The sequence below is a fragment of the Mirounga angustirostris genome, unplaced genomic scaffold (genome assembly GCF_029215605.1).
Source record: "Mirounga angustirostris isolate CCGP_5_RB_7025 unplaced genomic scaffold, mMirAng1.0.hap1 SCAF_3, whole genome shotgun sequence".
Classification (NCBI taxonomy): domain Eukaryota; kingdom Metazoa; phylum Chordata; class Mammalia; order Carnivora; family Phocidae; genus Mirounga; species Mirounga angustirostris.
In genome coordinates, this window is record NW_026991711.1 from 190,825,060 (window position 1) to 190,837,360 (window position 12,301).

General features: G+C 50.1%; 1 protein-coding gene across 2 annotated transcripts in view; it reads right to left on the bottom strand.

Moving 5' to 3' along the window:
* The window catches only part of ASB18 (ankyrin repeat and SOCS box containing 18), a 60,984-nt gene that overhangs the window by 17,042 nt on the left and 31,641 nt on the right, over positions 1 to 12,301 (bottom strand). For both annotated transcript variants that reach the window (XM_045867669.3, XM_045867670.3), the window contains one exon: positions 1,038 to 1,542. In XM_045867669.3, coding sequence (XP_045723625.2) covers positions 1,038 to 1,542 — 505 coding nt within the window. The remainder of the gene's footprint in view (positions 1 to 1,037; positions 1,543 to 12,301) is intronic.

The following is a 12,301-nucleotide window of genomic DNA, read 5'->3' on the forward strand; positions in this document are numbered from 1 at the left end:
TTGGTCAAAACTTACCCAGCCAAAGTATGTCTCCTGCATAGGATCAGTGAGTCTGGGTATGATTTTTAAGTCGAGCACACTCAATTTATACCTAATGGAATGACTTCCCTTCAATGGAGTCTTTTTAGGAGGACGAGCCCTTATTCCAACCAATATTTGGGGGACTTTTCTTTTGGAAATATTTTCCATCTTCTAAGTACTTTCTCTGCTGGGCAATCTTTACTCTTTATCTTTGTCATTTCAGGGTAGGTCTGACACGTGGAAAAAGTGGCAGGCTGCTCAGAGTCAAGTCTGCAAAGTGGGGCTGAAGTCCCAACACAGCCCTGACCCTGAACTGGGCATTTCACCTGGTTGAAACCCAGGCAGGAGAACCTCACGTGCCTGGGTCATGTGCCTGGTGTACTTCGCAGGAGTGTGGTTTGTACTGAATGACAGAGATCTGCACACGTGTCAAGTGCTCTCATTAATGTCATTAGTAAGGTAGGTGGTCAGATTGGGTATTTCGTTTCGGATCAAACACTGGACTGACTTTCATTGTTTACCAATTAGATAAGCTGCCAAAATACTTTGAGCCATGATGGCGTCATCCAACTAAGTGCCCGGGGTCCCCAGTGTAACTAATTTTCTTTTAAAAATTATTATTATTATTATTATTTTTATGTTATGTTAATCCCCATACATCACATCATTAGTTTTTGATGTAAAAAATTATTATTATTTAAGTCGGCTCCACACCCAACGTGGGGCTTGAACTCACTCCCCTGGGATTAAGAGTCGCACGCTCCACCAGCCAGGCGCCCAGGCAACTGAATTTTCTAGCGACTCTGGCTAGGAGGCTTCGGGGCCCTGCCCGTGCAAGTCTGGTCCAGCAGCCTCGGCCTCACCTGGGAACCTGGGAGAGCTGCACTCCCCACCTCCTGCACCTGGGAATCGGGAGCGGCCCTTTGCCTGGTCCCCAGGGGGGCTGCGGGGCCCCTTAAAGTTTAGCAAGCGCATGAGCCCCGGCTGCAGGCCCGCCCCTGCGGCCCCCTACTTACCTTGGGGAAGGCGTCGGGCCACACGGCGGGGGAGCCGTGGTTGAGCAGCGCCTGCACCGTGCGCTGCGGCGCGGCCTCGGGCGCGCAGGCGGCCGTCTGCAGCGCGCGGGCCAGCGGCGAGGCCCCGCCGTAGTCGAGCGCGCCCGCGTCGGCGCCGTGCCGCAGCAGGAGGCGCGCCAGCTCCGGGCGCGCGCGGCCGCAGGCCTTGTGCAGCGGGCTGCGCTCGTCCTCGTCGCGCGCGCCCGCCTCCGCGCCGCGCCGCAGCAGGAGCGCGCACAGGCGCAGGCAGCGCGCGTGCTCGTCGGGCCGCCGCGCCGCGCCGCACGCCGTGCTCAGGGGCGTCTCGCCGCGGCCGTTCCTCGCGTCCACGCGCGCGCCGCAGCCCAGGTAGAGGCGCGCGTGCTCGTCCAGGCCGCGCTGCGCCGCCACGTGCAGCGGCGTGTCCCGGCCCGCGCCGCCCGCGCGGTGCACCGAGGCGCCGTGCTCCAGCAGCGCCTGCGCGCACCTGCGGGGAGGCCGAGGCGGGTCACCGGGAGGCGGGGGCGTGGCCCCCGGACAGCCCCGCCCGGCCGCCCCGCCCGCCGCTCCCCTCCAGCCCTGGGGCGACTTGGCTCCCTGGAGAGCAGGGGCGGCTCTCCGTTCAGCTTTTGCGTGCCCGGCCTGGGGGAGCTCAGACTGAGCGGGGGAGAAAATGAGATTATGGCCAACCCTGGGGGCTGCAAAGGGTGGAAGTAGCTAGGAACGTTCCTAAGAATCCCGTGCCCAGTAGGACCTTAGGAGGAATTTGTAACGGCTTGGTGCCACTTTGCAAGGTAATGTTCAAATGGCAGCACTAATTGCCTGGGCTCTGTGTCGTAGCTGGCAGTCACAGAGGCCTGCGAGTCTAAAGAGGGGCCCTTGGACGGCGGGCTCTTCCTAATCCCGTAGGGATCTCTGCTGTAAACTGTTGGGCTTTGGTGATGGTATGAGGCAAGGCTTGCCTTGCTCCCGCAGAGGACTCTGTGGAGCACACAACCGTGCCTAATTGTGGGGCTACCTTTGTTTCAGTCGGACTTCCCTTGGAGACGGTGAATCTTGGCTGGGCCCATCTGGGTACAGACCCCAGTGGTCTCCTGGGGGGGGGGGTCCCAGACTCCCATGGGACCCTGTGGTCTCCCCCAGAGGTGGGAGTCTTCTGCTGCCTCCAGGTCCACCAGCTGGATCCCAAAGACCAGTGCCTCTCTCAGGAGAGCGGCTTCCGCAGAGCCTCGACACCTGGGAGAACACCCACACACCTACCGAAGCGCAGATGGCAGGCTGCTGACCAGGCCAGGCTCACGTTGGGCCTTGGGCCTCGGACCCCAGTGGGAAACTCTAGGCTGAAAGCAGGAGGCCAGCCGCACAGATCCTCCGCCATGGGGCCAGCCCTTGTCCTCCGTGGGCACTGCCAAAACACCAGCCCCACTTCAGAGCCCCGCTCCCGGGTCACCGTCTGGACAAGCCATGAGTGTGCCTGCCTTACCCGTGGAGCCCCGGGCCCCTCTAGCTCGTCCACACCCGTTGGTCCCCTTCTCATCTCCGCCCTGTTGGGACTTGAGTTGTAGGCCCCTCATCTCTCAGCCCTCCCTGGCATCCTTCCTTCCCGGGTGGCACTGTGGTCACTCTTAGCATCGCGGCCCCTGGGACTGAGGGGACGTGGCCGTCCCCCACGCCAGATGGCCACGTCTTCCATGGGGAGCCCAGTGGTCATCTACCTGCTCTTCCCCACTTGGCTGCTGAGTGCCCTTGGAGGAAACGGGGGTCTTGGACACTGGCCTCCAGCCTCCCTGGGCCCAGGGGAACTCGCGTTTGCCCGGCAGTCCACTGTTGAAGGCCAGTTCCTCCCTCCTTGCCCTTTGATAGCGACTCCAAACGTGGGTCATTAGCCTCCGCTCCCTATGTATTTCTCCTGTCCACTCTGTCCGCCCTCTCGTCCTGCTTCCTTCAGAGCTCGGGCTCTCTCAGGAGCGGCCACCGGTCCTGCCTTCTGCCCACGAGTCCACCCTGACACCCACTAGGATCTGTTTCTGCAGCGAGCATTCTGTCCTTGCCCCATATGTCTGGGGAAGGGGGTCCCATCTCCAGCAGCTGCCCCCAGATTCAATCCTCTTCTGCCTCCCTGGGGGTCTTGTTCTGTGAATTACTTGTTCTTTGCCTTTTCCTTGTCACTCAGCTGCCTCGTACGTATTTCAACTGGTCACTCGGCCCCGGGGACTCCACCTCGGCAATGGTCACCGGAAATGCCTCCTCCCTCCCCTCCCACTGTCACTGCCCTTTGCGGAGGCCCACATCATTTCTAGCCTGAGCCTTGGCCACGGACCCGTACTCTGCGCCCTGCTCTAATCTAATGAGCTCCATACTACCCAGAAAGAGCCTTTCCAGTGTGACTCAGACATGCGCCAGCTGAAAACCCGAGGGCTCCTCCTGACCACTGCACAAAGCCCGTGCTCCCGCCCCACGGGACACGGCCTGACCCAGCTCCCGTGGGCCTCCGGCTTTATTTCCTGGAGCTCCACCTTGTGCTTCAGTCCTGCCTGGCCAGGTTCTTAGAACACACCTGCTGTGTGGTGCCCTCAGGCCTTCTGCAGGCCGCTCCTTCCTGAGGGCGGTGCACACATTCCTAACTTCCCCTCCTCCTCCTCTGTGTCGCCTTCCCTGTGTCACACCCCTGGGTTGTCCTATACCGCATACATGAAGTGCCCGGGCATCGCATTTATCACACCACATTTGAAACGTTCACTAGCACGTCTGACTCCTCTCAAGACCGGTGGCTGCTTGAGGGTAGAAGCAGCGGTTTTATTGGTCTCTGCGCATCTGTTCCTTTTGGCAAGCTAGCCCACCGTGGGTAGTTCCCCAAAGCACGTCGCACCAAGGCATCTGGCTAATGAACATCCTTCAGGTCTCCTTCCTGCGGCTGCTGTTTTTCCTGTTATTTACCTGGCTGGGGCTCCGAACGAGATCCCCCGTCAAGGATGTCCAGGCAGGAAGTGGTTGCTGCCCTTCGATCCGTTCATGTCTCCACCCCGGGTCTCTCAGTATTTTTAATTCTGTCTCTCTATTTCTCTAGCCTCCCTATAGCAGTATCTGGAGAAGTGGTCTGTCTTGGGGGAAAAATCTTTACAAACAAGTACAGTTTGATGTGAAATGTCCTCTGGGACAATAACCAGCTAAGAGAGGATGCAAATTTCACAATCAGAGTGCTTCACATTTGCTTCCTCCTTGCCTCTCTGGGAGGCATTTTGAACAGTGCAGCAGGAGGTGAGAAATCAAGGGTTCTGTCTCATTTTGCCGCTGAGCCTGTGTGTGCTCACAAACAATCACAAAACATTTTCTTCTACTATTTTTTTTTTTAAAAAGCGCCCAGCCTCTCCAAAGAAGTCCGCTGGGAAATACAGCTGGGCCTCTTTTCCCCATCCAGAGCCTAACTGGCGGATGGCCAGGTTGCTGTTTGCAACAAGGATACCCCTTCAGAAGAACGAGGGCACCGGCCCAGCCTCCGGAGGGCTGCAGGTGCCCTTTTTTGTTTTTAACGAAGAGCCTCTAATTGGTTAAACCTTGGCACTTCCTTCGAGCAGGTAATGATGTAAGTCGCAGACCACAGGCGCGAGAGAAACAACACAAACAATTCAAGGAGGCAGATCTCTGAGGGTGCACACTGGGCAGTCATCAAAAATGAAGGTGTGGGAGCCTGTTTAATGACATGGAAAGCTATTTGCAGTGGTTATGTGAAAAGAGTAGGTACAAAATAGCACTGAACGTCTTGTTTAAAAAAAAAAGGGGGGTAGGGACGTATAGGCATCGAGAGCAAGCAAGCCCAGAAGTCGAGAGGCCTATGTGTGTTTACCTATGGCTGATGGGGTGAGGGGTGCTTTGATTTCCTTTTTGCTTGCCTGTATTTTCAAAATTTCCATAATGAATCAGAGTTACAGTTTGAGAGGGAGCAAGAGAGGTTGATAATAACAAACCCATCCCCCGCCGGCTGTTGCAACAATTCCTGGATTCTAAGAATGTCAGCTGAGTTTTCCAGGTTCCCAGAATGAGCTCAGAGTTTCCACTGCTCTGTCCAGGTCCAAGCCGTGCTCTCAGAAACTATGTATGGCAGTACCCCCGGGAAGGTGAGCCTGAAGGCAGGCAGGGGCTGTGAGAAGCAGAGTGATAAAGTGATTAACAGTCTTGGGGACCTCCTAGACCTGACCTTGTAGGTGTCAGGGTCTCCAGTGGAAGAGGAAACGGCCAAGCAAGGAAAGCCCCACCCAAGCTTTTGCAGGAGGCTGTGGGCAACTCAGCTTTGGCTGAGTCCTTTCCTTGGGGGCAGGTTTTGTGACCAGGTTTCCTACTATCCTGATAGAAGGGCAAATCAGGAAGGCCTGGGGCGAGTGTCCGATGGTCACTGTCAGGACCCGAGGGTACATTCCCATCTAAGCATGTCAGAACCGACTTGTCTCTGTTTTACAGGAATTCAGGAGACACTGTTTTGTCTGAACAGCCCCTGATCCAAAGCAGCTGGGGCGAACACTAACACCCCCCATTCCTCATCACTATCTTTGATAATGATCGTGGTGACAGGCTGTTACAGGGGCCCAAGGTTCACAGTACACGGAAAAAGTAGCTTGAGCCAAAAGGCAGGAGTTAATAGAGATGAGCCCATCAGGGGCTGTTGAATCAGTGTCATCTTAACTTATCTCTAAGTGGGGAAGTAGGACTCTGAGCCCACATCCCACACACCGCTCCCATCTACCTTCCAACGTCTTCCTGGGGCACTGCCTAGTTACCTCCTAGGTGCAGAAGTCCACACCAGTCCTTCACCTGGGCTTTTCTGCTGTTTCCTCGCTCCTGCACCGTTTGAGACCACCTGCCAAGCCTCCCTGCATCCCATGAGGCAATCCCTGCTCCAGGCTTTCCTTCTTCCATCCTCCCTCCTCCTCATTACTCGGTTTACACAAAGCCCTCAACAGTGGAATTTCACAGCCTCTGGACCTGAGCTGAGAGGTTCCCAGTACTTGATTTCTCAATTTATTTTTAAACAATGTTATCTGCGGTTTTTGCAACAAATCTGCATTGTGGGTGGAATTCGCAGGTGGGAAAACTGAGGCTTAAAAAGGCCAGTGACTTGCATAAGGACATACAGCCAAGGTTTTCCTCCTCTGACTCCAAAGCTCTCAGCCACGCCACCCACCTGCTGCCTCTTCCCATTGGTATCGTCTGTTAAGCACTCTCTCTGAGCAAGGCACTGTGCGAGGCATTTTCCGTAAGTTATTTCTGGACTTTTCTGCCAGTGCTTCCTGCATTCGCTCGTTCATTCAGTAAGTGGGGGACGCTGTCCGTGCTGTGTTCCGTCCTGCCCTCAAGGCAGGGAGAAGTGTGTCTTGTCTGAGCACTTCCTAAGAATTTCTGGACAGACTTGCGGCAGGACCCAGAAGGCGGGACAAGGCAGGGGAGGTCACCAGCCTTGGGGACTTGGTGCTGAGGCCACAGCAGCCTGCTTCTCACCCAGTTATGCCAGCAACTCTGCACGCGAGATCGCATTCCTCCCAGCTGCACTCAGTTTTTGAGGTTTGCGCAATGATCTCAAGGGTAGGGACGTGGGAGATGAAAGAACTATTCAAAATCACATGAAATTCAAGATTCAGACACCTCGCTTCATCTTTTTCGTGGGGACAGAGACATGGCTCCTAAGCACTTTGTTCGCGTGTTAAGCATCTGCCTCCTGAGCAGCGTGTCCTATGGCCGGAGGTCGCCAGTGTCCTTGGACAACCCCAACTGCCCTTCACCATTCTCCTTACACGACTGCTGCCCAGTCCCTCTGACAGGCAGAAGGGGTCTCACGCTCGATGATGTGCACAGTGAGTGTTATCAACCCGTCTCCTTGGATAATCATTGCTACTCTGTTTCCTCCTCAGAGCTGACGTGCAGGCTGATGGGCTGGAGACAGGTCCCCGGGGCAGGATGGCTGGAGCCCCAAGGCTGGGGTGGAAGCCACCGTCTGAGCCCTGGGCAAGAGCCAGCCTGTGGGGGGCAGGGGGCATGGGGGAGAGACTGAGGAGGAAAATACAGCCCTGTTTTCTAATGAAGCCATTGCAGGAAGTTTCCCTCCTGTGGTTAGACTCCCCAGCTGGCTCCGAATGAGGGACGGGGAAGCCACTGCCCCAAGATTTTGATGGAGGAGCAGTTCCACTTTATTTCCCTGGACCTTCTGCTGAGGTTCTCCTTTGGGGACCTGCCACCTGCCCTTTTCTGTTCGGTCTTTCTTCTCTTTCTCTTTCTTCAAGGATGCTAAGCTGTGAGACTAAACAAGCATACGTGTTTACAGTTGAAATGGCTGATGTGAATGGACAAATCCTTCAGGGTAGGGGGAAGATTGAGAGAGAAATCGGCCGGCCATTTCCATCCGTATGGTTTCTCTCGGAGCAATGGCCATCACATTTTTTTCTGAAGTGAATGATGGCTGTGGCTGGTGATGGTATCTTGGGCAAATTCTCCCCAAATTGCAAGTGAAACCCTGCATTTTGGTGAACTGAGAAATGATTTAAGGAACAAACTGTGAATTCTGCTTCCTTGCCCCTGAAGTAGTATCTGACTTTTTAGAAGCTTCACTAGTGTCCCTTCATCAACAAGAAACGGACAACCTCTCTCTCCTCCCAATATACTGGATGAAGAGGAAGACCCAGAAGCATCAGAATGATAAGCAAAATGAAGAATGAGCAAAAGAAGAAGGAAAGACTCGACTCCTTCTTTAAGCAGGTGTAGGGATAAGGTGGGGGGGCTTTGAATTGGATGAGAGAAAAGTTTTATGTATGTACGCATGTGTGAATGCATGTGTGTATGGATTTTAAAGTGAGGGAAACTTTGCAGACAGAGGAATGCACAGGACTTAAGACTAGAGTTGTATAAATTTTGACAAAGGAATACACCTGTGTAAGTAACATCCCGGTCAAGATGTCGAATGTTTCTATTTCTCCAAGAAGTTCCCTTGTATTTGCTACCAGTCAGTCAACACCCCCATAGGCAACCACTGTTCTGATTTCTCTCATGATTTAATTTTGTCTTTCCTAGAATTTTCTCCTTTTTGGTGTCTGACGTCTTTTGCTCAGCATAATGTCTGTGACGTTCATCCATATTGTTGCATGCATGAGTAACATTCATTTTTATTTCGGAGTAATTGTATGGATATGCCACAATTTTCAAATTCTCTCTTCTATTGAGATTGACGGACATTTGGGCATTTCTGTTTTTTTGGCTATTATGAATAAAGCTGCTATGAACATCGTTTTAAAAAAAATATTTATTTGAGAGAGAGCACAAGCAGGGGGAGGAGCAGAGGGAGAGGGAGAAGCAGACTCCCCACTGAGCAGGGAGCCCGATGTGGGACTTGATTCCAGGACCCTGGAATCACGACCGGAGCCTAAGGCAGATGCTTAACCTACTGAGCCACCCAGGTGCCCTGCTATGAACATCTTTGTGTAAATCTTCTTGAGGACATATTTTCTGATTTCTCTTGGGTAAATATCTAGACGTAGAATTGCTGGCAGGTATATATTTAACTCTAAAAGAAACTGCCAAACATTTTTCGAAGTGATTATATTATTATACACTCCCAACAACAGTATACATGAGTTCTGGTTGTTTGGCATTCTTGCTGATGTTCAGTATTTGTCAGGGGTTTTGACTTTAGCCATTCCAATGGGTGTGAAACAGTGAATTTTTCCTTGTGGTTTTAATTTGCATTTCCCCGATGACTAATGGTGTAGAGCACCTTTTCATTTGCTTATTGGCCATTTGCATATCTTTCTTCGAGTGTCTGATCAAAGATTTTGCCCTGAGGGTAAAGGTTTGATTTGGCCTGCATTACCTCTTTTCATTCCTGACAATGAGTTGTAGATGTTCAAATAGGACTTGGCAAGTGACCAAGAAAGCTGACACATCTGCCTGAGAGGCCATCCAGGGTTGGGGGGAGGGGAGTACACCTATGATAGTATGTGTCTGAAAGGTGGTGGCTAGATAACAGAGTTTTTGAAAAGAACTTAGGTGGGGATGCCTGGGTGGCTCAGTCGTTAAGCGTCTGCCTTAGGCTCAAGGGAGAGGTGATCTTTCAGCGTTGGTCTCTCTTACAACACTTGGCTTTTGACAATTTCCACTGTGTGCCACCTTACTAGCAAAACATAGGCCTTCGATGAGCCTCAGTTTCCTGATCTGAAGACTGGGGATAACAATGCCTTGCCGGTGTGCTGGAGGACTGTAGGAAGTAAGACAGTTAGTTGCAAGTGCTCAGGAATGTGTGATGTTCTGCAGATAATCAAATCACCCGATGAGGACGGCCCCTCTCTGACACCTTGCTCTTTAATATCCTTCTGATGCCTCCAACTCCTGTTGGATCAGGCCATGTTTTCTCCCCTCAATATATCACTCACTCATCTAGGGTATGGAAAGTGTGGACAGTCTTCTGGATTATGTATCAATGCCCGAGAGCCTGGTAACTCTTATGCAGGTAACTCTTCCTGTTATTTGGTGGAGACTTTTGGGGTTGGTGTGGGGACTTTGAACAGTTATCCATGCTTGAACCTGACCAGAGTGTGCCTTTCTTGCCTCAGGAAATGTAATACCCTCTTTCTCTCTGCTCAGATTTCAGCCTGCCTGGTCTGAACTAGGAAAGCATTGTCCAGTGATTTTCTGCAATGATTTTAAAGGTAATTAGCTGCTTTCCCAAGTCCAATGCTGGCTTATGAATTATTTGTTATTAAGTTAAATTAATCCAGCTGGGACAAAAAAAAGTAAACATGCATGCTTTTTACTCATATGTTCGTGAAGGAAGCGAGTCCTTCCTTCCATTTAAGTCAAGATAACTTTATATGAAAAAAAGAATCAGGACTCTACTAATTCTTTTCTCATTTTAATTATTTCAGAATTTAAAAAAGGGTCACGAGAGGAGTCTGATAATAAATAGGGCGAGGCTGACATGCAGGCTACTAACGTGAAGAGAGTAACTTTACTGGAACTTTTCTTTTTGGGAAAATCTCTTCAAAAGGCTCCTAGATTAAAGCTTCGATATCCCTTTTTGTGTGTTGAATTCTGAATTCTGAAGCTTGCTGGTTGGAAGGAAGCACAGATAATTTTTCTTTTTTAATCCCAGGAACTCAGAGACTCAAAGGTTTTAAAGTCCTGCACCCATGGTGAATTGCTGACTAAAAGGGGTTGGAGCAGAAGTGGGTCCCTAGGTGTGGAGACCATTGTCATCAAGAGTAAGAAAATGAAATGGCTCTGTATGTAGGTCAACGACCCCCTCTCTACTGTAAGGTAAAAAAATTAAGGATGACCTAAAATCTACTATGTATAAAAAGATTCTGGAGAAAGTAGCTCTTTCTTGTCAAAGTGATAATATGTTTATACTACCTGAAGCCAGACCTCCTCGGAGTCTAACTTTAGGGGGACTCTTTAGAGCTGAAAAGCTGTGGTCGAAACCCCAAGCCCTTTCTGACATCTATTAGCTTTTTATCCTTCAAGGTAGTTGGCTATGTTATTGTAGAGGTGTTCAATGGAATCCACCAGCATTTCCCATTATAATCATTGATATCGAAGGGATTCTCAGTCAGCTGTTGCATAGTTCAGCCTGAACTTCTGGTATATTCATCACTTATTTCAAACTTTCCCCCACTAACCAGGATTTAAATAAGTCAAGACTGTCAAATGAAAGCACCAGGGAGAAATAGTCACATAGAGAGATACGTAGAGGCAGAAGAGAAGTGAGAAGGAGAGGAGGAGAAAGAGGAAGACAAAAGAAAAGAGATTTAAAAAGCTCCACATTAATACAGAGGCATTTTAAAAGTCCTTATTAAACCATCTTCTGGACCTGTATGATTTCTGAAAAACCAACTGAAGCCAGGAAATTAGTTCCTATCACACAGTGTATAAGCTGTCGCTCTAGTGGTCTGCATATGTCTCAGCTCTTTATGATCCCCAGATGTGAGCTTGGTGGCTTGTTGGAAGAGCTATTGATGGGATTCACAATAATTTGTACTCTGAGTAGGTGTTTCTATCTCATTTCTTAGTAAAAAGCAATACTTTTCTAATATTGTAAAATGGGAGGTTGGAGCCTACGGTGTAAAGCCAACTTGGTTTTAAAAACTCTTCTTATTTTAAAATTATTTTAGATTTATAGAAGAGTTGCAAAGGTAGCACAGGGAATTTCCAAATGCCTCTTACCGAGCTTCCCCTAAAGTTAAGCTAGAAAGTGGAGAATGCCTGCAGCTGAGGGCAGAAGTGGATCACAGGGTTTGAACTTACCAACATAATGGGCAAACACTGAACTGCTTGACCTCTCAAAGGACCTCTGGGCTCCCAGACTGGGGCTCAGTGAAGGGGTCCTAGACAGAGCCCAGTGGACTCAGAATTGAGGAGCTGGATCTAGGAGTCTGGCGAAGCCAAGGCAGGTGGCGTTTGCAAGGCAAAGTACCCGGCAGGGGTGTTCTTCACAGAGAAAGAACTTTGCAGAGGGTCTCCCTGAGTATGCATTTGAGTACTGATTAGTGTATGTCTGTGAGGGAACTGCTCAAGACTGGGGGAAATAGCCCCCCAAAAGGGTTAGAGAGAATTGTGCTCATAGCATGTATGGGTTCAGGAATAGTGCCTGTTCTCAACAACCAGAGTGTAAAACCTCAGAAATAATGGGGCATGGATTAGAGTACTAAGAAGGGTGTTGTCTCAGTAGTGGGGAAAAAAATCAACCTTAGACTAAATACTGCTCTGATCAAGACCCAAAAAGATTGTAAAGTATTTCCAAATAACTTTACATTCCAGGGCAGAGATCAAGAATATTGATAGGGATACAAAAATATCCAGCACCCAGTGAAATAAACAAAGGGAAAAAAAAAAAAAACTCAGTCCCTTAAAACTGACCTAGATGATAGAATTAGTAGATAGGTAAAACAGTCATTACAATTATTTCCATATATTTGAGGAGCTAGAGGAAAGACAGAACACATTAAGTAAATGTGTGGAAGATATAAGAGACTTAACACTGGACTTCTAAAGTTGGAAACCATGACTGAGATGAAAAATACACTGGATGGAAATAATGGTAGATTAGGTATTTTAGAAAAAAAGATAAACCAAGTACATAAGAAAAAAATGAACAGAGCATCAGTGAGCTGTGCAACAACTTTGAATGGTGTCACATACATGTAATTGGAGTCCCCGAAAGAGAGGAGGGGATGGTACAGAAAACATGTGAAGAAATAATTGCCAAAATTTTT